Below are 27,344 nucleotides of genomic sequence, written 5' to 3'. Positions count from 1 at the left end.
ATCACCATCACAAATGTAATATAATTATAAATCTTGTGCAGTATCTATCGGATAGATTAAACTAGTTTGTTAATTTGGATTATCTGTATATATTAATCATGAGTTAGTGAAGGTTTTATTTTTCTTTTTGTTTTTAAGCCAACAACTTGTTATCTTCTCAATATTTCCGCAGATTCAATGTGTGTAACAATATTGTTTTACTCTCTGAATATAAATTACCAGCCTCTAACAATGGCTAACGTTCAAATGATCCTTCATATAATTTAACTACTCCTTTCTATTCTTAATAAGGTAAATTTTGAATTTTTCTGTCTTTAATATAATGCAAAATTATAGTATTTTTTTTAATTTTATCCCTTGTTTATATATTATGGTTTAATTTGAATTCCTAGACAAAGATATAATGTGTAAAGATGATAAAACTGAAAAGTTACATATTTTTAAAAATTTTAGGAATATAATTATTATTTTTTAACACATACGAAGTTAGTTGAGTTTGCCTTATATTACTTCTGTCCTCATTTATAAGATACTTTTAGAGAGATTTAGTGTCTCAAAATATAAAAAAATCCTTCATATTATATCATCTTTCTTTAAATGGAGTATTAAATGAATGATATTTTTGAAAGTTTATATTTTTATTTAAAAAAATTATAGAGCATATTTATGAGCTTTATTAGTATGTGTGATTTTATTTAAAAATATTTTATAAATTAGGATGGATGAAATATTAAATATCAAAGTAATTAGGAGTTATATGAAGTTATGAACATTCTTATGGTTTCTCATTTTGTCAGTCTTTCCGAAGCATTGTTGTAATCATATTATTCCTGCAATGTACAATCATATTAAACACAAAGCATTACTGTAATCAATAAAAATAAAACAGAAAATAATTGTTGAATAACTACTTAGGGCCGGCTTGAAATTATTATTTTATTATTTTAAAAACTAATGTTTTGTAGAGTATATTATGAGAACAAAAAAATAAAAATAAGTTTTTTTCATTCTCCTTTATTCTTCAGAATAATAATCTTAGAACATGTAAAAGATATTTTTATTTTTTCTGTTCTACAAAACAATATCTTTTTTTCAAAATGCTTTTTGAAAATACGTTATTAAATATATTTTTTGTTTTCAAAAAAACTGTTCCCAAAACATTGTTGACAAAACAAGGCCTTCCTCTCTTTAATTTTATTTATAAGTCACTTTTAATATGTTTGTATTTAGAAAAAATTTATAACTCATTAATTCTCTCTAGAAAATTAATAAGTTTCATATTTTATTCCTATTAAATATAAAAATACATTAAAAATGATTTATCTCACCAATATTTAATAGGATAAAAGAGGAAGCTTATGATAAAAAGTCAATCACATACCTTATAATGCATCTCTCCCATTTTATAAGATATTTTTTTTGAAAGTGATTCACTGTTTCAAAATATAGGACGTTTTTAAAAATAAAATTTTATTAATAATGATTGTTCTAATATTAACCCTCATTATTTCACTCCCTAAATAAATTTTTTTCCCTCTCTCTCATTAATAAAAGGTATTTTTATGGAAGTTTATAGAAAAATTAATTAAGATTAATTGTAAATTGTATTTATGAATTTCAATGGTATGTGTAATTTTGCAAAAAAAAAAAGTTTTATAAATTGAGAAGGGAAAGTCATAAATAGGATAAAAAAAATTTTCGTTACCTTATAAATTGGGCCATTTTCTAGTAGTATTGTTATATATTCTCTTCGTCTTAAATTATAGAGTATTTTAAAAAAAAAAATTTATTTTAAAAATATAAGACACATTGAATAAATTAAGACTTCATTAAATGCACTCATTTTAATGTTACCTTTTCTCTCTCTATAATTAATTTTCATTCTTTCTCTTTGTAATATATTAAATGATGAGTGTTTTTGAAAGTTTAAATTTTTATTTTGAAAATATAAAATTATTGAGTATATTTAATAAAATTTATTAATATATAAAATTTTATTTAAAAGTGTTTTATAATTTGAGATAAAAAAAATATTATTATATTATATAATTGCAGCGTGTTTTGAATTCAAATGGCCGGGTCTGGGACAAAGCCTGCGGCATGGCTTACAGGAGGGTGCAAATGCAAATGGTCCACCAATTTTGGATGTTGGCCCGTAATGTAATGATAATGTTTCCAAAAAGTAAAACAAAAGTAGGTAAATATTCAGCATTTAAACTTTTTTAATTGAAAAAATGGTTTGATATACAGAATATTTTCATAAAAAATAATCACAAAATAATGGTAATGACTAATGATCAATAAAGCATGAGATGGAAGGAATCTTATTTTAATTTAATTGTTGAAAAGCTGTGAAAAAAAAATAAGATTTAATAAGAAGTTAGATTTTGTTATTTTTAAAAATTATAGAAACAATTTAAGGACAATTATAATGAAAGTATACTTGAGAGTTGAGAGATAAAATTGTTTGTCTATTTATTAGGTAAATTAATTTTCAAGTCTTTAACATTACTGGTTAATTAATAAGTAAAAAAGGTTATCTGAGTTATTTTATTGCAACAAGAAATAAATCCTATGTATTACACGGAATTTAGTAAATAATCTTTACTGTTTATAATTGCGCAGCACCCCAATAAATTCAATATAATGTTTGGCCTGAAAATAAATATATTCCCTCCGTCCTTATATATAAGATATTTTTAAAAAATTTATTTTATCTCTAAATATAAGAGATGACAATAATTTTACCCTTTTCTTAAAAAATGAAATAGATCATTAAATATAGGTTTTTCGTATCACTATTATAATATTAATTATGATATTATTAGGAGTAAAACTGAAAAATTATTATATTTTCATGTGAGTTCAATTAAATAACAAACTTTTATTAGTATGTAGGATTTGATTAAAAATACATTATATTGAGGGATGGAGGGAGTATAAATTTAATATATATTAATATTCATTACTTTCTTATACTTGTATTGCCTTTTTGTAATGAAGTAAGAAATGAATACGATGACTTTTCTCCTATATTTCTGGAAATTTGTTGAAAAAGAGAAATTAATCTTATCAAAGCTATCTATGAATCATGGGTAAAAATGTTTTTCCTTTTTTTAAATAAATGGTACACCCGTGCAAGACTGTTTCAGCTGTGAATAAAAATTGGCTCTTTTTTTGGCCAAAAAAAAACTGTGAAAAAAAAAAATTGCTAATATCTGAATGCCTATGCTAACGATGAAGGCTATATTCCAAATGAGACTCAAGCGGCTAAAATCTCTCACATACATTTAGCAGATTAATTTCTCTCATTTTAACATAATACTCGTATATTAAAAATAAAAGTACTTTCGTGAGAATTTCATGCTAATTTGTTATGATCTATGTTTTGATCTCTTATATAAATAGACATTATATTTCTGTTTCATCTGATGAGTAGTTTTGTAAACTCGAAATGGCACTTGCAAAGCATTCCATTTTCTTCTTCACATTCATTCTCTTTTCATTCATTCAAGCACCCACTTTTGCCATCAGAAATGTAACTACCAATTTATTAAGTTTGTTATATCAAGTTCTCATTTTTTTTAATTTTTAATGCAATAATTTTTTAATATGTTTATTAATTAATTTTCTCATATTTCCTTCATGAATAGTCTTACATAGTGTATTTGGGATCTCATTCGCACGGTCCAGAAGCAACAGATGCTGATTTTGACCGAGTTACAGAATCTCATCATCAACTTCTTGGATCTTTTTTGGGAGGGTATTGTTTTTATTATTTATAATTAACTAATTATATTTTAATATTTTGCTTCTTACTAGTTATTATCTTATTTTAATTATGAGGTAATTAACTTTTCATAAATGGTACTTACGTGTAGTTCAAAAGCGGTGGCAAAAGAAGCAATGATGTACTCTTATACAAGATTCATCAATGGCTTTGCAGCCGTTATGGAAGAAAATGTAGCTGCTGAATCCAAAGTAAGAATTTTTGCATGTACTCGAAGAAATAATATACTACCTGTTAAAGTGTTAATCCCAGAACTTTCTCTCACCTATGATTCAATTATTGAATTTAATTTAATACAACTCAGTTCTTATAATTAATTTATTAGGTTAAAGAATTAATCGGTCTGAAATCTAAATTGTTCTACAGATTAAAGCAAGAACAAATAATTGGTACTGTACATTGTAATTAATACCAACAACAGATAATTTTCATGGATTTATTATTATTGTATCTGTGAAACACAGGAGATCCAAAAGTGTTGAAAGTATTGGAAAGCAAAGGAAGGAAATTACACACAACTCGTTCGTGGGAATTCATGTTACAGACAGATTCTAATGGTGTAGCTCTGCGAGGTTCCACCTTCAAGAGGGCTAGATTTGGTGCTGACACTATCATTGCAAATATCGACACTGGGGTGTGTGTGTGTGTGTGTATTAATTAAATTATCATTATAATATTGAAGCTTCTTAAGGATTAATTAGATATACAAATTAATTAATTAATTAATTAATAGGTCAAGTTATGAAATTGGTATTGCAGGTGTTTGGCCTGAATCTCAAAGTTTTTCTGATGAGGGAATGGGACCCATTCCTTCAAAATGGAAAGGAGCTTGCGATGGTGATAAAGACCCCTTAGGTTTTCGTTGCAATAGGTATTAGTTAAAACCTCATTTTCCAACACTCTCCACATGCATCTATCACAATTATCGGATTAATTATCACATGAAATACTTATTTATGCATAACTATGACCGGGTCATATGATCAATTAGAGTAAAATATATAAATTGACATCACATCCCTTTAATTTTGGTAAAATTACACATGCATTTCTTTTGTTTCCAAAACTTATGTTTTAGTGTAATGAACCTTTTTATGGGCTGGAATGGTGGGTAGGCAGAAGGTACTTTTTGTCACATGGGATGAGGTGTGTAAGTCAAAAAAGTTGGGTGGACTAGGAATAAGACACGCTAGACTTCAAAATCAATCTCTTTTCATGAAGTTGGGATGGAGTCTGGTGAAGAAAAAGGATGAGTTTTGGATCAGAGTTGTTCAAAGCAAATACAGGTGTGAAGATGATTTAGTTCCTAAAATTGACATAAAGTGGCTAGGATTGAATATATGGTCAAGTATTAAGGCAATGTGGGAGACAGTGAAGACAAGGCTTGAGGATATAGGGTCGAGTAATACTCAATGGAAATAGGATTGAAATGGTGTGTTTATTGTCAAGTCTTTGCTTATGACTGCCTCTGTTGGTTTGGTTCAAATTGTGGAAGAATATATGGAAAATGAATGTCCTACAACGGTGCAAAACCTTCTTGTGGTTAGCCTCTCAAAGAAGACTTCTTACCAATGTTTTGAGATGTAAGTGTGGAATGAGTTCAAATGACATATGCCCATGTTGCCATATGGAACTTGAAACCTTACTCCATGTGCTTCGTGATTGTCATCAAACTAAATTATTGTGGATGAGTGTGATCCATCTATCAGTTTGGAGACAATTTAAAGATATGGAGCTCACTAAATGGTTGTGGTGGAATATCTCTAACCAACATGGGTTGGGGAGCAAGTGGAGTGCTTTCTTTGGTGTGGTTAGTTGGTAGATCTAGAAGAGATAGAACCTCTTTGTATTTGGACAGAAAAAAGTCAGTAATGAGACTATTATTGGAAGTTCCCATGCAATAATAAGGTGCATGAAGGAAGCCTAGAATACCTTACTGTGCAATACAAATAATATGCTACCTAGAACAAAGGAAGATATGAGATGGGTAGCATCGAGGAATGGATGGGTTAAGGTAAATATAGACGATGCATACGCTTATATTTCACAGATCGGTGCATGCGGTGGACTTATAAGAGGATTTGATGGGAACTTCATTTTTGGCTTCATTCACAAACTAGATGGAGAAGATAACTTGACTACGGAGCTATGGGCTTGCGTACATGGGTTAAAGACTACTTAAGATATGAGCTGTCAGCATGTTATTCTAGAATCTGAATCTTTTGAAGTAATTTCATTACTGGACATGGAGATTAATAAAGATCATTGGGATGCTGGCATAATCACTGAGGCTAAAACTCTAATAGCTCATGATTAGGAAGTTGTTATGAGGCATGTGCATAGGGAGACAAATCAAGCAATGAATCTCTTAGCCAAGAAAGAATTATCTATTATGAATGGCTTCTACCGTATCAGTATTGCACCAAATAAGTTGCAGAACATACTAACAAGAGATAGAGAAAGAAGGAGAGATAAGATAAGCTAACTTGCCTATGGTTTTGCTTTATCTATCCAAAAAAAAAAACTTATGTTTCAGTCTATTTTTAACATCATTAAAAGTATTCTTTTAAAAATTTTAAAATGATACTTAATTTTATTAATTATTTTTTTAAAATTAAAATTATTAACTTGACCACATAATCTAATTATCCCTCCCCCCTCCATCCCTCCCCAATTTTAATTTTTTTTTAAGAATTAAGCATGTTAATATTTAAATACGAATTTTAAACAATATTTTATTAAAATTAATAAAATATAAAGTAAAATAAATGTAAATTATAATTGATCAATTCATCCCGTTATTTCAACTACCTAATTCATTAAGTTTTTCTTCATACATACTAGTTTTGAAATATTATTTGCCAGATTATATTTCAAAATATCTGGCAAATTTTTTTTTTGAAATATTATTTCAGCTAACTTGTCTATTTAAACTTTGGAAAATAATTACCCATTTAATTTTAAAAATAGAATAGAAGAAAATGTAATTAATATAAAATAAAAGGAAAAAAAGTTTATTATATTGTAAGAATTATAAGGTGAAGTAGTTGAAGTGAAATGAATACAGTGACAAATATTTAAAAATAAAAACTATATCTTATAAAAAAATGCAATCACAATTCATAAGTCTTAAAAACTTCTGCCTATATCGTTTAAATGGGTCTGTAACGCATGGAATCCACACTCTAGTCATATCTAAAAATCATATTTCCTCTGTATACGATTTTCTTTGTTCTTCTATTTCTCATCAAGTTACATCATCATCATCATAATCAACAAGTTGTATGATATATTTGATAACTGATAATTGATATGCATTCAATACATGGAACGCTTGGATTATTAATACAGGAAGCTGATAGGAGCGAGGTATTTCAACAAGGGTTATCTAGCTGATCCTTCTGGTGCCGGAAGCCCCAATGCCGTACTGAACCAGACTCAGATTCACACTCCCAGAGATTACGACGGCCATGGCTCTCACACTCTCTCGACAGCCGGAGGCAACTCCGTTCACCGCGCCAACATGTTCGGTCACTTAGCCAACGGCACTGCCTCCGGCGGTTCTCCTTTGGCCAGACTCGCCACCTACAAGGTCTGCTGGCCGCCGGTGTTACATTCTGGCAGCTGCCACGATTCCGATATACTCGCAGCGATCGATATGGCCATCCACGACGGGCGTCGATGTCATTTCCGTCTCTCTTGGAGGCTTCCCTTCCACTTACCTCGGTGATATTTTCTCTATCGGCGCTTTTCATGCCTACAAGAATGGCGTTAATGTCGTCTGTTCGACCGGAAACGACGGTCCTTCCCGTCCATTCGTCACCAATATTGCACCTTGGGTTTTCACAGTAGCTGCTAGCACCATAGACAGAGACTTCCAAGCTCGAGTTCAACTCCAGAATGGAAAGATCTTGGTGGTGCGCGCGCGCGCGCGCGCGCTTTTCTTTTCTCTCACTAATATTTTTCTCACTTTTCTTCTACTCTCTTGTTCACCGATGTGTTAATATCAGGGGGCGAGCCTTTCTGAATCATTACCACAGGACAAGTTTTACCCGATCATTGCTAGTGCCAATGCAAGAAGGGACAATTCAACTATTAATGATGCGTGAGAATTATTTCACCAACTGTTTCCTCTGTGATATTCTGCAGTCAAAGGCATGCTACGTTTCCTTGTATGTATCATTAGTAATGAACGTCTCTGTACGTTATTGTGTGTAGGAATTTGTGTTTAGAAGGAACGATAGATCCGAAGAAAGTGGAGGGCAAGATCTTGGTTTGCATGAGCGGTGTTGATTCTAGTACAGCATCGAGAGTGGAGAAGGGGTATGAGGCGTTTCGAGCTGGTGCTGCAGGAATGATTCTCAGTGATAAGCTTGACGACATTGAACCTGATATGTATATGCTTCCAGCAGCAAATATCAAATACCAAGACACTCTTGCTTTGCTTTCTTACCTTCAATCAACCAAAAATCCTGTGGCCACTATTTATCCACCCTCAGATGTGTTCAATTTGAAGCCTTCTCCAGCAGTAGCATCTTTCTCCTCCAGAGGACCAAGCTCATTCGTACCAGAGATTCTCAAGGTTAATTAATTTATATCTTCGTACAAGTAACATGTTTGTTTTTCTCCTTTAATTTGTATGTCTTATAGTAACTTTTGGTTTTACCCCTTTTCGTATAGCCTGATATTACTGCTCCCGGGGTGAACATTCTGGCTGCATATTCACCAGCCGTTGCCCCGACCATATTTTCATTTGATAATCGAAGTGTTCCTTATACCATTCTGTCTGGAACTTCTATGTCTTGTCCTCATGTTTCTGGAGTTGTCGGACTTCTCAGAACACTTCACCCAGAATGGAGTCCTGCTGCTGTTAAATCTGCCATCATGACATCTGGTATATTTATCTTGGCTACATCACTTTCAATTCCCACATAAAAAACCGAAACACAAAAAAGTCTTATGAAATTATAAAATTACTGGGAAGTTTCATGCCTTTTAATGAAATTGTCAGTTTGATTGAAGTTTACTGCTGGATATAGTTGTTAGTAGAGTTGACAACCAAACAATAATAATTAACAACTATCCAATGGTAATTGATAACTTCAACAAAAGATATGTGACTTCAGAATAATTTTGTAATTTTACGGGACTTTTCGATATTTAGATTATTTGTGCAGGACCTGAGATTTATTTTCTCATTTATCTTTCTGTTTTATTCCCAAGAGGTCAAAACATATTTCCAAAATTGCACTATTATTCCCATTGTAAGGCATCTCTAATTACTTCACTGAGCAAAAAATGAGGTGGTTAAATCATTAATTTTGTGTGAAAAAAAAAGTAAACTTTCAATTTCACCCATATTTAAATCAAAAAATTTTAAATTTACATTGTAATATTGAAAAAATATAATTAATACCCCACCAAATATATATATATATATATATATATATATAAAGGTCCATCTCTCCTAAAAGGTGTTTCGTAATAAGGATTGAAGGAGTATGTGTGTGTGTGCATAGCACTTACTAATTAATAAGGTTGACTCTATTTATATTGCTATTGATAGAATATTGTTTTGACAGCAAAGGCAAGGGACAGCACTGGTCATCCAATGCTTGCAAGTGACGACGAGGCCATGAAGAAGGCAACCCCTTTTGACTATGGCTCAGGACACATAAGGCCGAACAAAGCCATTGATCCTGGCTTGGTCTATGACTCAACCGTGAAGGACTATCTGGATCTCATGTGTGGCCTTAACTACACTGCCAAAGACCTAAGACTCTTCTATGATGCTCCTTGCAAGTGTCCTTATTCCTACGATATTCTCAACTTCAATTACCCTTCAGTGACTGTCCCTGTTCTCTATGGCTTAGTCAATGTGACCAGGACCCTCAAGAACGTTGGCTCGCCAGCGACGTACGTGGCTCGAGTCCTCTCGCCTCCTGGTCTGGCCATTAATGTGCAGCCCAAGAACTTGAAATTCGAGAAGCTCGGTGAAGAGAAAAGCTTTACTTTGACAATTCAAGTTAAGAGTCATGGTCTTGACACTGTTTTTGGAATGTTGATTTGGTCTGATGGAAAGCATTTTGTGAGGAGTCCTATAACTGTTGGTGGTGTTAAAGTTTAGATTTAGAATGTTTAATCAGTAGCAACTCATGTCCCAGGCAATAGACTTGTCGCTTCATGTAGAATTGTTAATAAAATGCATATATATTTCTCATTATTTATTTAAGCAATCTTCTTTCCTGGACTTGGTAATTCGGGTAACTATGCCACGAAGTGACACAGATTATGTTTTACGTTACACGGTCAAAAAAATAGAGTTTATCACATTTTTTCTAGATTCGTGCATTGTTTGTGAAATTAGAGTAGGCTAGCCTGTATGGCCGACCCATTGTTTTTTTAAAATAGGTTCAGGCGGGTTTAGCCCTTCAATTTTGACAAGCAAATTTAACTAACGTGTCGGGTTGAACCTGTAATTCTGTTTTTTTTTAATTAGAAGTTACTTTCAATTCAATCACATTATTGAATTGAAAAAAGTGTGGTTAAGTTATTAATTTTATTTAAAAATAAAACAAATTTTTAATTTTAATCATTTAAATAAAAAAATCCCATAGTTGTATTATATTCTTTCCTTTTTTTTTTAATAGTATAAAGAGTTGCATTACATTCTTTTTCAAAGTTAATAAATTTAAATAGAGGTAATATTTTAAAAAATTAACTAACTACATAAAGATCATACATCTCTTTGAAAAGGTGCTTATAATAAGGATAGTAGGGAATATATATTACCGTGTTTTTATATATTATATTGTTTTATAATATACCTTTCGAATAAATTTTGACATTATTCATCTATCAATTAAATTTGAATAATTATATCAACTATCAAATGCATTTTACTCCCTAAAGCTTCCCTTTATTATTCTAAGTAAATTAATCAACACATAAATGTTATAAGAGTGATCTCTCTTGAAAGTTTTCACAAGGCATAGCAGATGTTTTTATAAGTGTATTAGTGTTAATGAGTAAATTAAAATAGTTCAATTTAATTCTACCAAAAAAAAGTTGAATTCGCTATTGCGAGAAGCACTTTTTACAGCTATTTTAAATTTTTTATATCGGTTTAAAAGGGATCATCAAAAATTCTATCATGGAAATAGAACTTTGCACATTGGTTAAGCCTTATACTTACTCAGAATTTAGGATCATTTCGAGATACCACAAACTATCCCCAAATGTCTTCATTGAGAAAATTATACTCTTAACATGGATCATGACTCGCCTTCTTTCAATTTGTATGAACATAATCTCTAGTCAGTGCTGACTTAAAATCCTTCCGATGCTCACAAACATTCTTTAGTCAATGCCTCTTCATCTTAGTGGTAAGAGAAATATCATAGGTTAACTACAAAATAATTAAGTTTTAAATAAGTTAAAATTTTTAAAAAATATTATAAAAATAACAATACTAAAAGTTAACGGTACTTACCAAAATTTCTAGCCAAGCTTGATTCTTAATAGCTTGTAGTATTTGTCTCCATTCTTTGTACAGAACAATAATTTTGCTACAAGCTTGAAGGCTAATGAAGCTAATAAAGTAATCTCCCTCAACGCCAAGTAGAACCAAATCCAAACTAAGTTCAACATGCAATCTCTCAACAGTTCCATGATGTATAGCCAATCCTCTCAGCTTTATAAGACCTCTACCCCTTTTCTTATTAGGTAAACTAGTGGCATCATCATCTCCTTTAAAATCCTCCATATATATGTATATATACATATATTTGTTGGAAACAAGGTGAGATTGATTAAAAACTAAAATAATCAACAAAATTAAAAACTATTATGTTCTATCAAATTTATCTCATTACAAAGCAAATGCTCTCTTATTTCATCAATGTTCAGTCGACTCCCATTTAAATATTTCACACATGGGTAAAAATATAGTCTATTTTTATGAGGAACATTCTTTTTAGCAAATTCAAAAAATATTTCAACTCGTTCTCATATTTTTTTACTTTTTCTTCTAACATTTATCCAACTACAGTCCATTTTTTAATTACCTAATTAATATACATAAAAATATTGTATTTAATTTTTTTTAACTTACTATAAAAAATTTCAGTAGAGGTTTCCTTTAAAAGAGGACCTTCCAAAATTTTAATAAAAATAAAAATCAACTCTCAATCTCAACAACAATGAAATTAAAAATCCTAATTATTATAAAATTAAACCATTTATAAACACTTAACAATTTAAAAGAAACAAACACAAAATAATTTATAAACAAATACAAATTTGTTTATCAATTTATAGAATTTAAAAAAAAATTGGCAAGATTTTCCCTTAAAGGAGGACATCCCAAAATTTCAGCAATCACCAAAATTTCAATAGCCACAATTAAAAATTAATTATCCATGGGAAATATGTATAATAATTCTCCAACATTGTAAATTCTGCATAAAAGCTCAATAGAAAACAAAAATGCAAACTTGAAGCAAAAAAATCAAATATACAAATACCAAAATTAATTAAAATTTCTGAAATCAATGAAAAAAATAGAAGAAAAACACTTTGTATAACTTACCTAAAATCCAAGTAGGAAGAAATGCAGCCACTTGAAGCAACAGTAATGGAGACCCACAAACAACAAATATGATAGAAGAAGAAGAAAATAAAAACTACCCACCTATAATGAAGAAGAAAAATATTAGAAAATTGAGAAAACTCATAAATAAAGTGGAAGGAATATTGGAGAAAATGTGGAAATTGGGAAGAAGAAATTAGAAAATGGAGAAATGGGGAGGATGAGGAGACTCACCAAAAGAAATGAAGAAAACATTATATTGAAAAACCCACAAAGTGCAAAAACAGCGATGACATGGGCAACGATGGATAGCAACTCTAACGGCGTGGACGACGATCGGTGGTCGAAGTAGCACGGCAATGGTAGAGCATGATTGGAGAGAAAGGGAAATGAAAAAAAAAAAAAAAAACCGCACTGAATGAATGAGGGGAATACAAACTGGAGGGCAAATATTTAGAGGAAAGCACGCCAGTTCTTCTAAAGAATCGATGTGGTTTCTTCTTTCCATGCTGGTTTGTAAATTTTTTTTTATTTTATATAAACTTTCAACATCGGTTTTGATATAATCCACGTTGAAAGTTAGGACATTTTTTCTATTTTTTTTAAATTTACCACGTTGGTTATATATCATTTAACATCAATTTTGTTTACAACCAATGTTAAATGTTTATTATTTATTTATAGTTCTACCACAACTTTTTTTTTACCATGGTTTTTAACATAATCAACGTTAAAATGCATCATAAAAGTGGTTTTTTTTATAGTAGTGATTCAATAGTTGATATTTTGTGTGTGTGAGAGAGAGATGTGAATGGCAAAGCAACACAGGAGTAGAAATCTCAAAATGAATTCAGTTTTCTTACTTATCCTAAGTATGAGCAAGTGGTGCTCATCCTTAGGATGAGATTTAGATCTTAATTTGAATGGTCCAAATTTAAAGTACTATTATATTATCATATATTATATTTATTAAAATAAAAAATTATGAAAATTATTTAATCTGGACTAGATTTAATTTAAAGGATCAAATTTAATATTAAAATTTTTATAATTAATGTATATTGATTATTCAGATTTATTTTATACGGTTCAGGACCATGTAGAATGCATCTAGATAATCAATATGCATCAATGATAAAAAATTTAATATTAAATTTGATCTGTTAAATTAAATCTAGACATTACTACAAAAAGATTTTTCTATTACCCTAATTCATGTCCCATTTTAAAAATGAGACTTAAAAAAAAATAAATCAATGTCACACAAATAAGAGAGGGAAGTAAATTTAAGAATTTACATCTCTCATAAGCTAGGTGAAGTAAATTCTTTAGAATCCACGTCCCCCTCCCCTAAGAATCCACGTCCCTTAACTGAGAGGGGGACGTGGATTCTTAAATCCACTTCCCTGTCCCCTCTGGGAGATTTGGATTCTCAAATTCACGTCCCCCTTCTAGGAGGGGGATATATAATATGTTAAAATTTTGGACTTCGTGCATACTCACTTTTTTATTTTTTAAAATTAGTGTGTCAGCTCCCTGTGCTCTGTCTCTGTCTCCCTCCCAGCTCCCTCTCTTGTCTCAGCTCTCTCATCTCTTTTCTCTGTCTCCGTCTCAACTCCCTCTCTTATAGTTCCCTCTCTCATCTTAGCTTCTTCATTTCTTTTTCTATCTCTCTTTTCTTAGCTCCCTCCATCACTCTCTCTCTCAGCTCTCCCTGTCTCTGTCTCTCATCTCTCAGCTCCCTCCCTCGCTCTCTATCTCTTATCTCCCAGCTTCCTCATTGCCTCTATTTCTCTCGGTAGCTTTGTGGATAAAGAAGCCCAGTCACTCACGACTAAGGACCTCTTCTCTTCTCTCTAGGTATTTTTTTTCCTTGTTTTTTTATTTTCTTGACCAGGTCTCCACGCAAGAATGTAATTTTTGTTTTGACCTAAGAATGTGATCAATTAATTTTAGTTTTACATGATGTATATAATATTATGATGCTTAAATTTTGTTTGAATCCATGAAAGTATGTACTTATTATTTTAGATAATTTTATAATTATATAATTATAGGTGCAATCGTTTTGTTTTTCCATTACATTTAGTGTATTTTGTTGTGATAGTATATAAATGATTGTAAATAAATTGCTATTTATTAGACTTTCACTGTATGAATTGGCTATTTCCATGACATATTTTGGCAAATTCTATTTTAGTTGTATAATAAATGCAAATTATATATAAAAAAATTTAAAAACCATGTCCCCCTATAGATAGAAAGGGACGTGATTTGTGAATTCAGATGAGAAACCACGTCCCCTTATATCAAGAGGGATGTGGTTTCTCAATCTATGAACTAGGCAATGAGAAACCACGTCTCTCTTACTAGAGGGGGATGTGGCTTCTTTATAAACCACGTCCACCAACTATAAGGGGGGACATGAATTTTGTAGAAGCCACCTCACCTATTATTAAAGGGGACGTAGTTTATGATATTTCACGTCGTAGGCATTTACGATGTGGATAAGCCATTATTCTAAGTCGCTCAGTATGATGTCCCCTTCAATTGTGACGTGAAAATGACTAGAAATGTGACATGAAAAGTTTATTTTATAGTAGTGAGACTAGAGTAAATAAAAAACTTATTAAAATTATTTTTTATAATTTTTATAAATTTTTATTTTAATAAATATAATATCTAATAATATATTAAATTTGGACCATCTAGATTAAAATCTGAATGGTCTTGATCTCATGTTAAGAATGAGCACATGATGCTGATCCTTGAGATGAGCATAGAATCTGGTCCCATCTCAAAATAAGAATAATAATAATATCTGAACACTTTGACAACACAGATTTCGTTGACTAAGGTAGTCGCATATGCATGTAGCAATTGTTTTATTCAAAATAATAATTAGACTAGATTGATCAGTATCTGCTATAACACATTCTATATATGGTTAATTACTACTGGTAGAAACTTAGAGCAAATCAAACACGGGGAAAGCTAAGGAACGCTTACTTGGTGCAATTATTAGCACTAATAGGACGAAGTGTGAAATTAGTGTTAGGGAAAGGGATGGGAGAAGAACAGGCTTGAGAAATGTTGAGTTGGAGATTAGGATTATACACGTCGCCGAATACCTTAAGGCATTGGCATATAGTTATCACTATCAGATAATCTTGAGGAAAGCTGTCGGATCTCTCCCTGAACCAAAAACAACAGCTATGATCAGGCTTGGGTTCAGATCCTGTGAAGTAATGATAACATTACACAATACTATCATCATCAAATTCCTCACCGCAAAACTCATAGGAAGTATCGTCTGATTCAGAGCTTGATGTCATCATCACAGAAAACGTCACCATAATAGCTGCTGCTACCCCAATCATGGAACCAGCTCCTGCCATTTTCTTTGATTATAAGCTTACTTTAATTTGCCACTACCTGACCATATCATGCATTGAGCAACTTATATATGTATAAAGAGGCTGGTGAGCTTAGAGTGTTCACATAGCATGCATGCATAGTACATGCTTGCACGTCTAGTGGAAACACGCAACTTATTGGAATGTTGTTGGTGCTCTATACTTTTTTGTATGATGTATGAAACTAAGGCATCATTCATGTAGTGGTTGTTTTTTGGGGTTTTGTTTCAAACATTTGATGATTGCCACTTGTACAAAACTATTGAGAATTTTCTGATGTTAATAAATGAGTTAAGGATGCCAAATTAAACATTTAAAAACATTTGTTGGCAGGCATTAGAGTTCATCATCATAGGATGTTGTCAATGGAATTTAGATTTGGTGAGTGACATAAATCTATTTAATTAATGAGTATTTCAATTATAGTTATTTGATTTCATCAATACTTAAAAATTATTACCATACATTTTCTTCTAAAAATTCAAAAAAATTCCTACCATCAGAATACTTCTTATCCCCTCTCCAAAGATTTGATGGAGGTGAGGAGGCGATGTGGGTTCTATGATTTTTCTGACGTCTAGAGAGAAGAAATTTTTCTGACGTCTAGAGAGAAGAAAGGGAATGTGTTTGATCATTGACGATGGAAATGCGGGGTGGAAATTTGAAAATAGAAAGTAGATATTTTGGTCATCAAACTTGGCTTCCCACAGAAATTCAGATTTTCCTTTCCGGGGCGGTAGGAAGCTAATTTCCATCAATTTGATGAAATTTGGTTTCTTAAGAAAATAGATTCTTGCCAGCCAAATGAAGGAAAATTCTTTTTATTTTTTTATTTTAGTTGCAGCCTATCTTGCTGCTGAGACATGGAATGCATTTATCGGTCTTTGTCCAAGGTCAGACGACTCTGGGTTTGTATCTCCAGCACCAATAAATACTAAGTTTTGCAGATTAGATGTGCGCGCGCAAACGATGCTACGTGCAAGAATCTCACTCACTCCTCTCACAACTTACTCCTGTCAGGGAGGTCACAACACAAATTTTAATGATTAAGCTGTAAAAATATTTAATTTTTTTTTATTTAAGAGCTTTTAGCATCTATAAGTCAACAACGATACTTGAATACCCATTAATTTTATAAAAAATATCAACCTTTCATAATCTGTAAAGTTATAAAGGCAGAATTTAATGGTAAATGTCAGGCTATTTTAACATATTGGGAAAGGTTATCTACTTTTATAAAGTTAATGGATATATATATATAATTTGTTGGTGTAAGGTTACCAGAAGCTCACGGGAAAGATATTTTTTTTTTCTTTCTGCACCTTAATGCAATTTTCAATGAACAGAACAGCCCAGTCATTCAGTGACATGGCTCTGGGGCAGCAAAATCCAGGACTCGCAAGTTTATCCAGATTCAGAAGAGAGAAACATCACGCTTATATTTCAATAAACGAACAATTCTTTACCAACATGTCTAAGAATACAGAAATAACTAATCAATCAATTGCACCAAGTAGATTGGTTCAGCCCATATTATATCATACCATTCCTCACTTTATCAATGTCCAGACCCAAATTATAAAACAATCAAAAAACCACAAGAGAATGCAAATAAGGAGCAAATAGGTTATGTTCCACTTCAACTGCAGCAGGCTCCACCCTGTGAAGACGAGCCATCCCTGCCTCCAGATGGTCCGGGAATTCCACCATATCCCACTTTTATTCCATAAGACTGCAACCATATAATAGGTCATCAATATTGGATAATTTAGTTTACTTCAAAATCATTATTCACATAAATCCTCAGATTTGTAAGATAAAGAAAATGAAAAAGAGGCCGATCCTCTGTTTTTCAGAATGTTGTGAAATTTCCATTATAGATGGCAAAAATGAGAGTCACTCACTAACCTCGTTTGATACGTCAAAAACACCATCCTGAATCTTCTTATATATGGTTGCAGCTGTTTTTATGAATGCCTGCATGAGGACAGGTTACATCAGAAAGCTTTGATCGATTAAGATGACCCAAAATTCAACCTTTTTGTGCGACCCCCCCCCCCCCCTTTTAGGGGAGGAGGATGGGGGTTTCAGGATTTCAGCTTTCAACAAACACAAGTATAACAAGAATTTTGACCTCTTCAACATTCTGGGCCGTTTTTGCTGAAGCCTCCATGAAGATTAACCCATGCTCTTTAGCAAACTGTTCGCCTTCCTCAGTGCTCACTGCCCTTCTGTGAGCAAGATCACACTTATTGCCAATTAACATAATGGTCATATTTGCATTCGCATGCTGCCTTGCATCTTCCAACCAGCTAGCCAAGTGGTTAAATGTCTCCCTCCTATTGATAAGACAAAGGTCAGAAACTTTCACATTGGCTAACGTGTAATCACTAATAAACAAAATATCAAAATAAAAACTGCACAAAGATGCATGAATCAACAAAATATCAACACTTTTCCTAGCCCAATCAAATTTAGCATGTGCTAAATATGACACTAATCTCCTGCAATTAAAATACCTTAAATGATACTGACTTCACTAAAATTAATCTCAAACAACATTAGTAGTGAAAATCCCAGAGTCCAGAAATATAGATGATTGACAAATCAGCCCTCCCTTACAGACGACCATGAAATCTCCAAAAACAATAACTAAAACCATTGTTATTTTACCCCTCCCTCAATAACTCCAGATATATTCATCCATTCCACAAAGCAAAATTAAAAATCACTCATTGTACAAGTAAATTGTGAGAAAACTTCAAGTTTGAAGATACCTTGTAATATCATAGACAAGAAGTGCGCCGGCAGCTCCCCTGTAGTAAGACCTTGTAATAGACCTGAAAGATTCTTGACCAGCCTGACACATTACAATCACACTCAGTACCATAAAACCTAACACAAATGAAGGACACACTAAAACATGCCTAGCATAATAATTCAAATTCAAGGATTTGATCAAAATATATTATTATGTTTCAATTAGTAAGAGCATCCACTCAGACACTGCAGCAGATGGTCACGGGAACAAACATGTCATGATCAACAAAGTTAGAACAGACAAAAATGCTTCAATCACAATAAGATACGGCTACCCCTATGCCTTCCTACTCAATATTTATTCCTAGCTACTATGGCAACCACTGATCAACATATAATAATTAATAAGATGAGATGAGATCATCATCTCCAACCACATAAATTATCTAAAGACAGTGAATAAGATCCCCAAACAGAATATACTCATTTAAAATATCACAACTGATTATACTACTCAGGAGTTAGGATCAAGTCCAGGTATAGGAAAGGGGAAACAAACCGTATCCCATATTTGCAACTTGATTGGCTTATTATCAATTGTAATCATCCTGGCGCCAAATTCAACACCAATGGTTAAGTCATGGACAGGCTGAAAGCGTTTGTCAGTGAATTGAAGTAGAAGGCATGACTTCCCTACACCTGCAGGGGAACAAAATCGCGGCTCGTTCTCCAATAGATAAAGTCATGAACTAATTTTCTGATTACAGTTCCAGTTACAGTTAAAATTACAATATAAATAAAAAGGAGAACCGCAACAAAGAACATATTGCAGCAATAGATACTACAAAAAGCACTGAAGTGTCCGATGATGTACGGAATACAAAAGTTTTCGACATCGCAGCAAATATTCTTTAAAGCCATGTTATGGAGGACGTTAAGGTGAAGAAACAGAACCAAATCTTTTGAGTCTAGCATCTTTGTCAAAACCATCGTTCAATCATCAGTAGGAAAAACAAGAAAGAAGAGATATATCAAATTCCATGTATAACCTCGAAATAAAGTGGACGGCTTCTAGAATTCTTCATGAAGTAGACAATCCGAAACTACCAGGAAAGTCATTAACATGATTCACCAATAATTCCATCAAGCGAGTTATAAAAGACAATGGGCTTAGGACTTAACTTATGAAAATAAGCAACCCCAGATCAAAAAGCAACACTAATCCGATTGCCAAGCAAACTAATTCTCAAACCCAAATTTTCTAGGGACTGAAATTAATCGAAATTAAAAATAATTTTTTTGAAAAAAGGGGAGAGAGAAATTACCGGTATCGCCGATGATGATGTATTTGAAGAGGTAAGCGTATGACATTCTTTGTATTCGCGATATGGGTGAAGCGCTAAAACTCGAAGTTCAGATCTTTCCAATTCAATAGCTCTTTCTAAGAAAACAACATCAAACATATACAGAAAACCCCTGGAAGAGGTATGATTATAAAGCAATCAGAAGAAGGAAAGAATTGAATGGAAAGCAGGCAAAGAGAGAGAGAGTCAAAATCAAATAGAAACTTCACAAGCAATTTCCAGAGAGGCAAATACGTTTCCGTTCCGATTCCAACTTCTGTACACTTTCCGTTCCGCTTGTCATACTCATCTTCAATAATATGCTGTACGAAGTGCGAATTCATGGCCCACGTTCTCCCCCCGCCCCACAACCACCGCCTTCCAGTTTGGGCTTTTCCGAGCAAAGGCCCAAAAGTGATAATTTAAAAATTAATTATTTTATATAATTACTGATTATCTAATAACCATATTCAAACACTGACCGGCTTAATTAAGATAAACCTCAATGTGATTTTTTATCCAAAGGAGTTTGAATTATTTACCTTTCCTGAAGAAATCGATCTATTCTAATTGACTCAATCAGAATTAATTTATGAACTTATGTTTTTCGAAAGTTTGAAATAAGATGATACAAAAAGATATTGAAATAAGTTTTTATCGCATACTCATAATATTATCATATCACTTCAAATAAATTTTATATTATATCTAATGAATATTAGATATGTATATAATATACTTATCTCTTTTAGTGAGTGTTAAATATATGATGACCACCGGAGTAACATGAAATTGTGCATATTGGGATGAGATATATTATCAATTAAAATCAAAATATTTTTAAATAGCTAATATGCATAATAATTGCTAAAATATAAGGCACGCTCGTGGGATCAATACTGTTCGAGAAAGTTCATGATGAGAGGATCGGAAAAAGGTAGAAAACAAAAAAGGTGGCATAGTTAAAATAAAAAATTAGGTGTCGACATTCAATATTTAATTTGTCTATATTCATTAAAAAAATAAGTAAAAAAAAACTAATTTAGGCAGTAGGCTAAAACAAGATAAAAGGCGGGATGATTAGGAAAAAGTTGTGGGATTATATATTCTATTGGCATGATAATATTTTTTTGCCAACTGCATAATAATGATTATATATTTTATGCAAGCTTCTTTTGTCTATTCTATGTTTGACACCCTAAACACTATATTCATGATTGTCATTAATGAGGATATTGTTAAACCATGATTAATTAATATAGTAGCTGAGATCTCCTCCGCCGCCGACAACCTTATCGTTTTGTGATTAATTTTTTTAATATATATAATATACGTTAAAAAAATATAAAAAAATCCAATGAGAAATGAGTAAAACAATATTAATAAAAAAAAATAAGTTAGTTCAACCATGAATTATTTATTTGAGATGCAAGAGGATATAGGAGGAGATCATAGAGTTGAATACTGAATGTGGATGTAAGCTCACTTTTGTGTGCTCGTGTGTGCATTCTTTATTTCCTTATAAAATTGAATTGAATTGCTCCGTATGATTATGGTAAATTTTTAGATTTTGAATAAAGTGGAGACAGGTTTATAAAATTTTAAAAATATGTTTAATTTTACCCTATTATATGTGCTTATATTGCCAGTTAAATTACATCATGATTGTGTGGTCACATCAAATCAGGGGAATTTGTTTCTATTTAAATTCGTAGTCTTGTGTTTTTGTATGCCTAAGTATGTAATGATCATCAGGTCATCTTTATGCGCATATTTGCTTCTGTCATTGCTTGTACATCTTGATATATTTTCAAGTTGAGGAACCTTGCAACAAGGACAAAGTATAAACGCCAAACTTGTATTTAAAAACAAATTAATGGAGTGTAAAGAATTAATCAAACTAAAACCCAATAGAAACAAGAGTGTTGTGAGTGTAATTAATTCAAAATCTAAGGCCAGTCAAAAGTATAAATATCCTTGTTTAATTTAGTTTGTAACTACTCCAACAATTTAAATAGGAGCCCATAAAAAAGTGCTTCACATTATCAATAATTTAATTAATAAGAGTTGGGTCTAATAGAAATGACTAAATTCTTATAATCTGATGATACAGGATGTGTTTATATTTAATATTTGATTATGTCTAAAATACGATTGATTTTAATAAAAAGACGTTGATGTATTATAAAAAAAATCCCTTAGAATGTGTTTTGGGATAAAAAAAAGTATACCAAAATTGTATTTTAAGATATTTATATATATATATATATATAGCGCAGCGCCACCTCAAACGCATTGGTAATATGCATAGAATTGTAGTGAAACAGTGGAAATTGAGGTGGTCCATTACTACTTTGTTCGGCCTAAAATGACATGAAGGGTTGTTTTGCTTGTTCCCATATTATTACCAAGGATTTGATAACCTCAAGCCTCCTAAGGACCAATTCAGGCCTTAAAAAAGTTGTCACCTGTTGATGACTTCATCATGTACGATGTGCATGTGATGTCATTTACCTTGTGTAAGAATTAAAAAAATTCATTTTCATATCTCACCAAAGCAAACCGAGTAAATAAAAGTTTCAAAAAATAAAAAATAAAGCTGCTCTCATGCTCCCCCATGCTCTAGGAGGATTTTTTTTTATTCTCAATATAGGATACATGGAAAGTTATTCATTATTATTTTTTATTTTAGTTTTATTATAAATTTAATTATATAACTCATCATATACTGTTTACTTTTCTCTTTCCATTTTTAATAGGGGTAAGGTTGAAAAAAAAATCATCTGAAAACATATTTAATGAGTTAACTGTTATTCATTGATTTTAATAAAATAGTTAAAAATATCTTATAATAAAGATAGAGAGGGGTATTTCTTATTATCAAAACTAGCAGGTTATTAGACAGGAGTAGTGACTCATAAATAGCGTGATTTTTCATAAGTTTATGCATTTATATAATACACAAAAAGATATGGGTAGGGTTGCACAAATGATTGACCTGACAGGATTCCAGCCTAGCCTAAAATTTGGTCATTTTCATGAAAAGAGTTGAATTAAGCAATTTGTGATTTGATCTAGTCCTAATATAACACGAAATTGAGCAGAATCGGACTGGTCCAGTAGGACTATAAGACTGGTCCTTGTCTTGTCCAGTACCTCACATTGTTTTTTTCCCTGTTTCATCTATGAGATATAGCAATTTATCTCAACATAATAAACTCAATTAATACAATAAAATTACTTATTATCATGTAAAATTTATCACAACAGTGACAATTATAAATCTACAACAATTTTCAACAAAAAAAAATAGTATTTCAATTACAACATAAATAATTCAAATTAAATAACTTTCAACAACATTAAACAACCTTCAACATGTCTAAAGTCCATTACATAAAGTTAATAACAAATTTCACTAATAAAAGGAGAAGACTGAGGTTGATCAATGCTTAGATTCTGCTCAACATTCATAACTTCACAAATATAAAACACAAAAAGTTACTAATTATTATTATGAATTAATTTATTGTAATAATACTTAATGAATTAATTATAATCGTATAAAATAAATTTATAGGATTGAACTGGACCAAGTGATGTAGATGCTCAATCTCTTGTTCAGTCTAACTTAAAGAAAAAATCTGGTCTTTTTGGTCCTAAAAGATCAATTTTCATTTAAACTATACAAGATTAAATTTATCTTAAGCTGGACAGGACTGGACAAGAGCATGTTTGCATTACATCTCAACCTAAGTTAGAATATCCTCAACCATGGTTGGGATTTCAAATGCCTCAAAAGTTATGTTTGGATTAAAAAAATTCCAACCAATGTTAGGTCCTAATGAGCATTTTTGTGAAAGCTAACTGCTCAAGCTTCTGCGGTAGCGTTTCTGAAAGCCAACACCTAATGGTTTTCTCTCTCTCTATTATCTTCACCTCTATTGATTCTCTCCCTGCTTTGCTTCTCACCTTCTTTCTTCATGCTGTCGTCGTCCTTTGCTCACCCTTTACCTCCTCCTCCTTTGCTTTGTTAGATTTGACTAAAGATTGTCACCGCCATCACCCAATCTTGACTGTGTGTTGCTCACATTCATAGCCATTGGTAACAGTCTTGGGCACATAACTAGTAAATGCAAGCAAGCCTTAATGGGTGTTATCGTCTTTGCAATCGCCACCATCATCATTCATGAGTTTTGTCATAGGTTCAGTTAAGGTTAGGCATCATCTTGCTAGTTTTGCAGTTCGAGGAAGAAGAAGGGGATGACCGGGGAGGAATAATTATAAATATAAATGTATTATAATATAATTATATTGTAATATTATAATAATTTATCCATTTCTAAATATTCTATTCCAAATTATAATTATATTATATAAATATAATGATCGAAAAAATTTATAAATTTATTTCAACTTTTCATAATTGATTATTTTGAATTTTATCATTTAATTATACATTTTTTAAAAATTAAGATTTTTGACTTATCAATATATTTTATATTTATAATCTATGTTTTTTTTAGTTGGTGAGAAAAATCTATGTTTTTTTTAAATGTAATTTTAAGTTTCATATTTTTTCTTAAAAATATCAAATTAATCATAAAAATATATAAAAAAACTTGTGTTCATTTTTATCAGTATACATCTCAATTTGCTTTTGAATCAAATTATTTAAACAAATTTTTAATATATAAATATAAATTATGTTATATTTATTAATTTTTTTAATCTTAATATACTAATCTCAGTTAAATTTTAACTTTAATTATAAATTTTTTAATTTAAATATACACTGAATCGAGGTGGAGGACTTTTGCACACCTCTGGATGTGGGGCCAACAATTTAGTTTTATATCCCGCGGTGTGGGTGAATAGATTCATGGGCTTTTCATAAAAGCATCGGCCCAAAGAAATGACTCACAACGAAACTTCGGGGATATTGAAATGCTTGGACCCCATCCGAACGAATAAGATATAAAATGTAAAGGAACCCAAAGTTGCCTTTACAACTTCGGTCTTTAAGCATAGAGCAACAAAAGGTGTTTATATTAGGAACAAAACACTTCCAGTCTGTGTGTTTTTTTTTTTTTTGGGTGCCATACATGAACAGTATTATTTATTAAAAAGGGGTAAAAATACATTTTTGATTAGTTAAATTTACATAAAATTTTATTTTAGTCATTTAAATGCCTTTTGAGTCCTTTAATTTTAACACTGTTAACATTTAAATGTTCATAAAAAATATTTTATAAAATTTAAAAATTAAATTGAAACTAAAATTAAAGATTAAATGTGTACTTTTGTGAGAAGAAAATTAACAAAAATGAGGTAAAGATTTAACGATAATCCATAAGATTATTGCTGCAAGATGGAAGCTCAAGACTCCAAATCCGAATGAATGAGAAATGGATGTAATTTATTTATTTTGGATAAATGAGAAATGGATGTTAATATCTAATAAAACAGAACAACCTTAGCAGCTCAGAACTCAGAAGTGGGTGTAATAATTGCCATAAAAGTGTCGGAAATTTCTTAAAAGATCAGCAGCGACCCTAACGATGATAGTCAAGAGCTTTCACACCGACCTTAATGTCCCAAGAGGTTCAGCTCAGCACACACCTTTTTTTTTTTATGAGCTTTTTTTTTTCTTTTAGGATAGAAAATTGAATTCTCCTCAAGGCACAATCAAGTGATAAATACGGACATCTCTCCTAAAAAAAATAAATATTAATTTACCATAATTTAAGGAACTAGTTTATTTTATTAAACTCAATACTCGATATTAATTCAACACACTTTTGCCTATTAAATAGGTTAATCCCATTCAATGGTGGGACCCAATACAAGGGGGTGGGGTTGGCAAATGTCCCGCCCACTTGAGAATATTATATGCAATGAATATGAAATTTTAAATTTTGCACGTTCGTTCTTTCATATTTTGCACTCTTTCATTTTAATAGTTTGAAGATTAAATTCATTTTGATTTTTTCTGTACACTTAAATTCAAAATTTTTTAATTCAGAATTCAGTAACATAATAAATTTATAAAATTGATTTTTAAAATTTTATTTTTTTTAAATTATTAATTTTTTTAAAAGAAAAATTGCCTCCCCTAAGGGGAAAAAAAGGCATAATAATTTTTTTTTAAAAAACATGGTATATACTCATATTGGCAATAATTTTGTTTATGACCTATCCGGCTATCCCTTTCGTCAAGCCTTCTTGTGGACAGTGGAGATTGAAAAGGGAACAGTGAAGATATGAATGCCCTCCAAAATAATATCAATTGGTATCCAATTAAGCTTCTGAAAGGCTATATCTTTAGATTTGTTCGTGAATCTTCAGCGTCAAATAAACTGCTAACCAAAGTTATTAAACTTGTAAATTTAAATAAACTTGTAATATGAATATAAACTCATACTATAAATTCAGATTGTAAACTCAAAAAATTTATCTTTATTAACAAATAACTATTAAAATATGACTGTAATTTAATTTAAATATATTTAAAATATAAATAATTAAAATTAAATTTATCTACATTGATAAATTATCATATACAAGATATAAAAATTTTAAAATAAAAAATTTATTTTTGATATTTTATTTTCTTTTTATTAATATTAGTTTTTGCATTTCAAGTTTTTTTTCTTTTTGAACCAGGTTTTATAACTTTTATAAACTGAATTTTTTATAATATATATTTAACTTGCTCAATTAAAGAAAAAATTGACGAGTTTAACAAGTTTAACTAAGCTTGCATCTAGTCTGAATTTTTGAATTAGTTGACATGATTTTATAAGTTAGAAATATAAAAATGATAAACTCACGAGTTTAATCAAATTTGTGTTTAGTCCGAATTTATGAGTAAATTAACACGATTTTATAAGTTAAAAATATAAAATGTTAAACTCGTAAAGTAAACTTGAGAGTTTAACAACTATGTTCCTAATAGCTCTGTTTATGAAATAGAAAAATAAGATTTTTTTTATTATATTCATAAGCAAGTCATGGACTTGTATCATTAAAATTTTATTATAAATTTTTTATTTTATATTCATTAAATTGAAGTGAGACAAGATATCATTAAACTATGGTATATAATTTAAAAGAGATAAAATTAAAAATTTATTAAATTTTTAAATAGATCTGGCAGGTTTTCAAATTTTTTTTATTATAATAAAATATAGTAGAAGAAACTAGGATAAAAAAGAGTAGTCAATCAATCATAAATTAAAATATAACATTTCCATTTTTTATAATGATATTAATAATTATTTTTTTACATTTCATTTCGATGCATCTACTTTAAATATTTATAAGAAAAAAATTAAAGCTTATTTCAAAATTAAACTATCATATCCATGCTGAAAAATACTTATATTTTCTTAGGAGAAATTAATTATTTCAGGAGCTAATTAGGACAAAATAGCTAGTTTTTT

At 30.8% G+C, this 27,344-nt stretch overlaps 2 protein-coding genes across 4 annotated transcripts; one reads left to right on the top strand and one right to left on the bottom strand.

The window, feature by feature from the left end:
* Positions 1–3,454: 3,454 nt before the first annotated feature.
* LOC129286039 (subtilisin-like protease SBT5.4) lies at positions 3,455–9,917 on the top strand. Its single transcript, XM_054922081.1, is given in 11 exon segments — positions 3,455–3,538; positions 3,654–3,768; positions 3,890–3,997; positions 4,258–4,428; positions 4,550–4,661; positions 7,142–7,463; positions 7,465–7,707; positions 7,801–7,895; positions 8,009–8,372; positions 8,471–8,684; positions 9,373–9,917. Coding segments are annotated over 11 exon segments (2,373 nt in total).
* A 7,296-nt stretch (positions 9,918–17,213) lies between these two features.
* LOC129285135 (ras-related protein RABB1c) lies at positions 17,214–20,226 on the bottom strand. Of its 3 annotated transcripts, none has more exons than XM_054920694.1 (7): positions 20,155–20,226; positions 19,882–20,032; positions 19,116–19,255; positions 18,574–18,656; positions 17,931–18,135; positions 17,705–17,773; positions 17,214–17,528 (listed from the first exon to the last, which is right to left on the bottom strand). In XM_054920694.1, the coding sequence occupies exons 2-7, from the start codon at positions 19,925–19,927 to the stop codon at positions 17,436–17,438; spliced, it is 636 nt and encodes a 211-aa protein (XP_054776669.1). In that variant the 5' UTR covers positions 19,928–20,032; positions 20,155–20,226; the 3' UTR covers positions 17,214–17,435. The 3 variants fall into 3 exon arrangements, with proteins under 3 accessions (XP_054776669.1, XP_054776670.1, XP_054776668.1); XM_054920695.1 differs by having other exon boundaries at positions 20,130–20,197; XM_054920693.1 differs by having other exon boundaries at positions 19,882–20,191.
* Positions 20,227–27,344: the final 7,118 nt, after the last annotated feature.

This window comes from Prosopis cineraria, unplaced genomic scaffold, assembly GCF_029017545.1.
Source record: "Prosopis cineraria cultivar Desert tree isolate PC_DT_omini unplaced genomic scaffold, ASM2901754v1 PC11, whole genome shotgun sequence".
In the NCBI taxonomy this organism is placed as follows: domain Eukaryota; kingdom Viridiplantae; phylum Streptophyta; class Magnoliopsida; order Fabales; family Fabaceae; genus Prosopis; species Prosopis cineraria.
This window is presented reverse-complemented; position numbering and strand designations above follow the sequence as displayed.

Bases quoted from the DNA above. Each gene is read 5' to 3' on its own strand.
- LOC129285135 (XM_054920694.1), bottom strand. From the start codon at position 19,927: ATGTCATACGCTTACCTCTTCAAATACATCATCATCGGCGATACCG. The intron at 17,774-17,930 runs GTCAAAATTCTT...GTCCTCATGCAG, and splicing joins CGGCCCAGAATGTTGAAGAG to GCATTCATAAAAACAGCTGC. The intron at 17,529-17,704 runs GTTAGTGAGTGA...ATATGGTTGCAG, and splicing joins TTTTTGACGTATCAAACGAG to TCTTATGGAATAAAAGTGGG.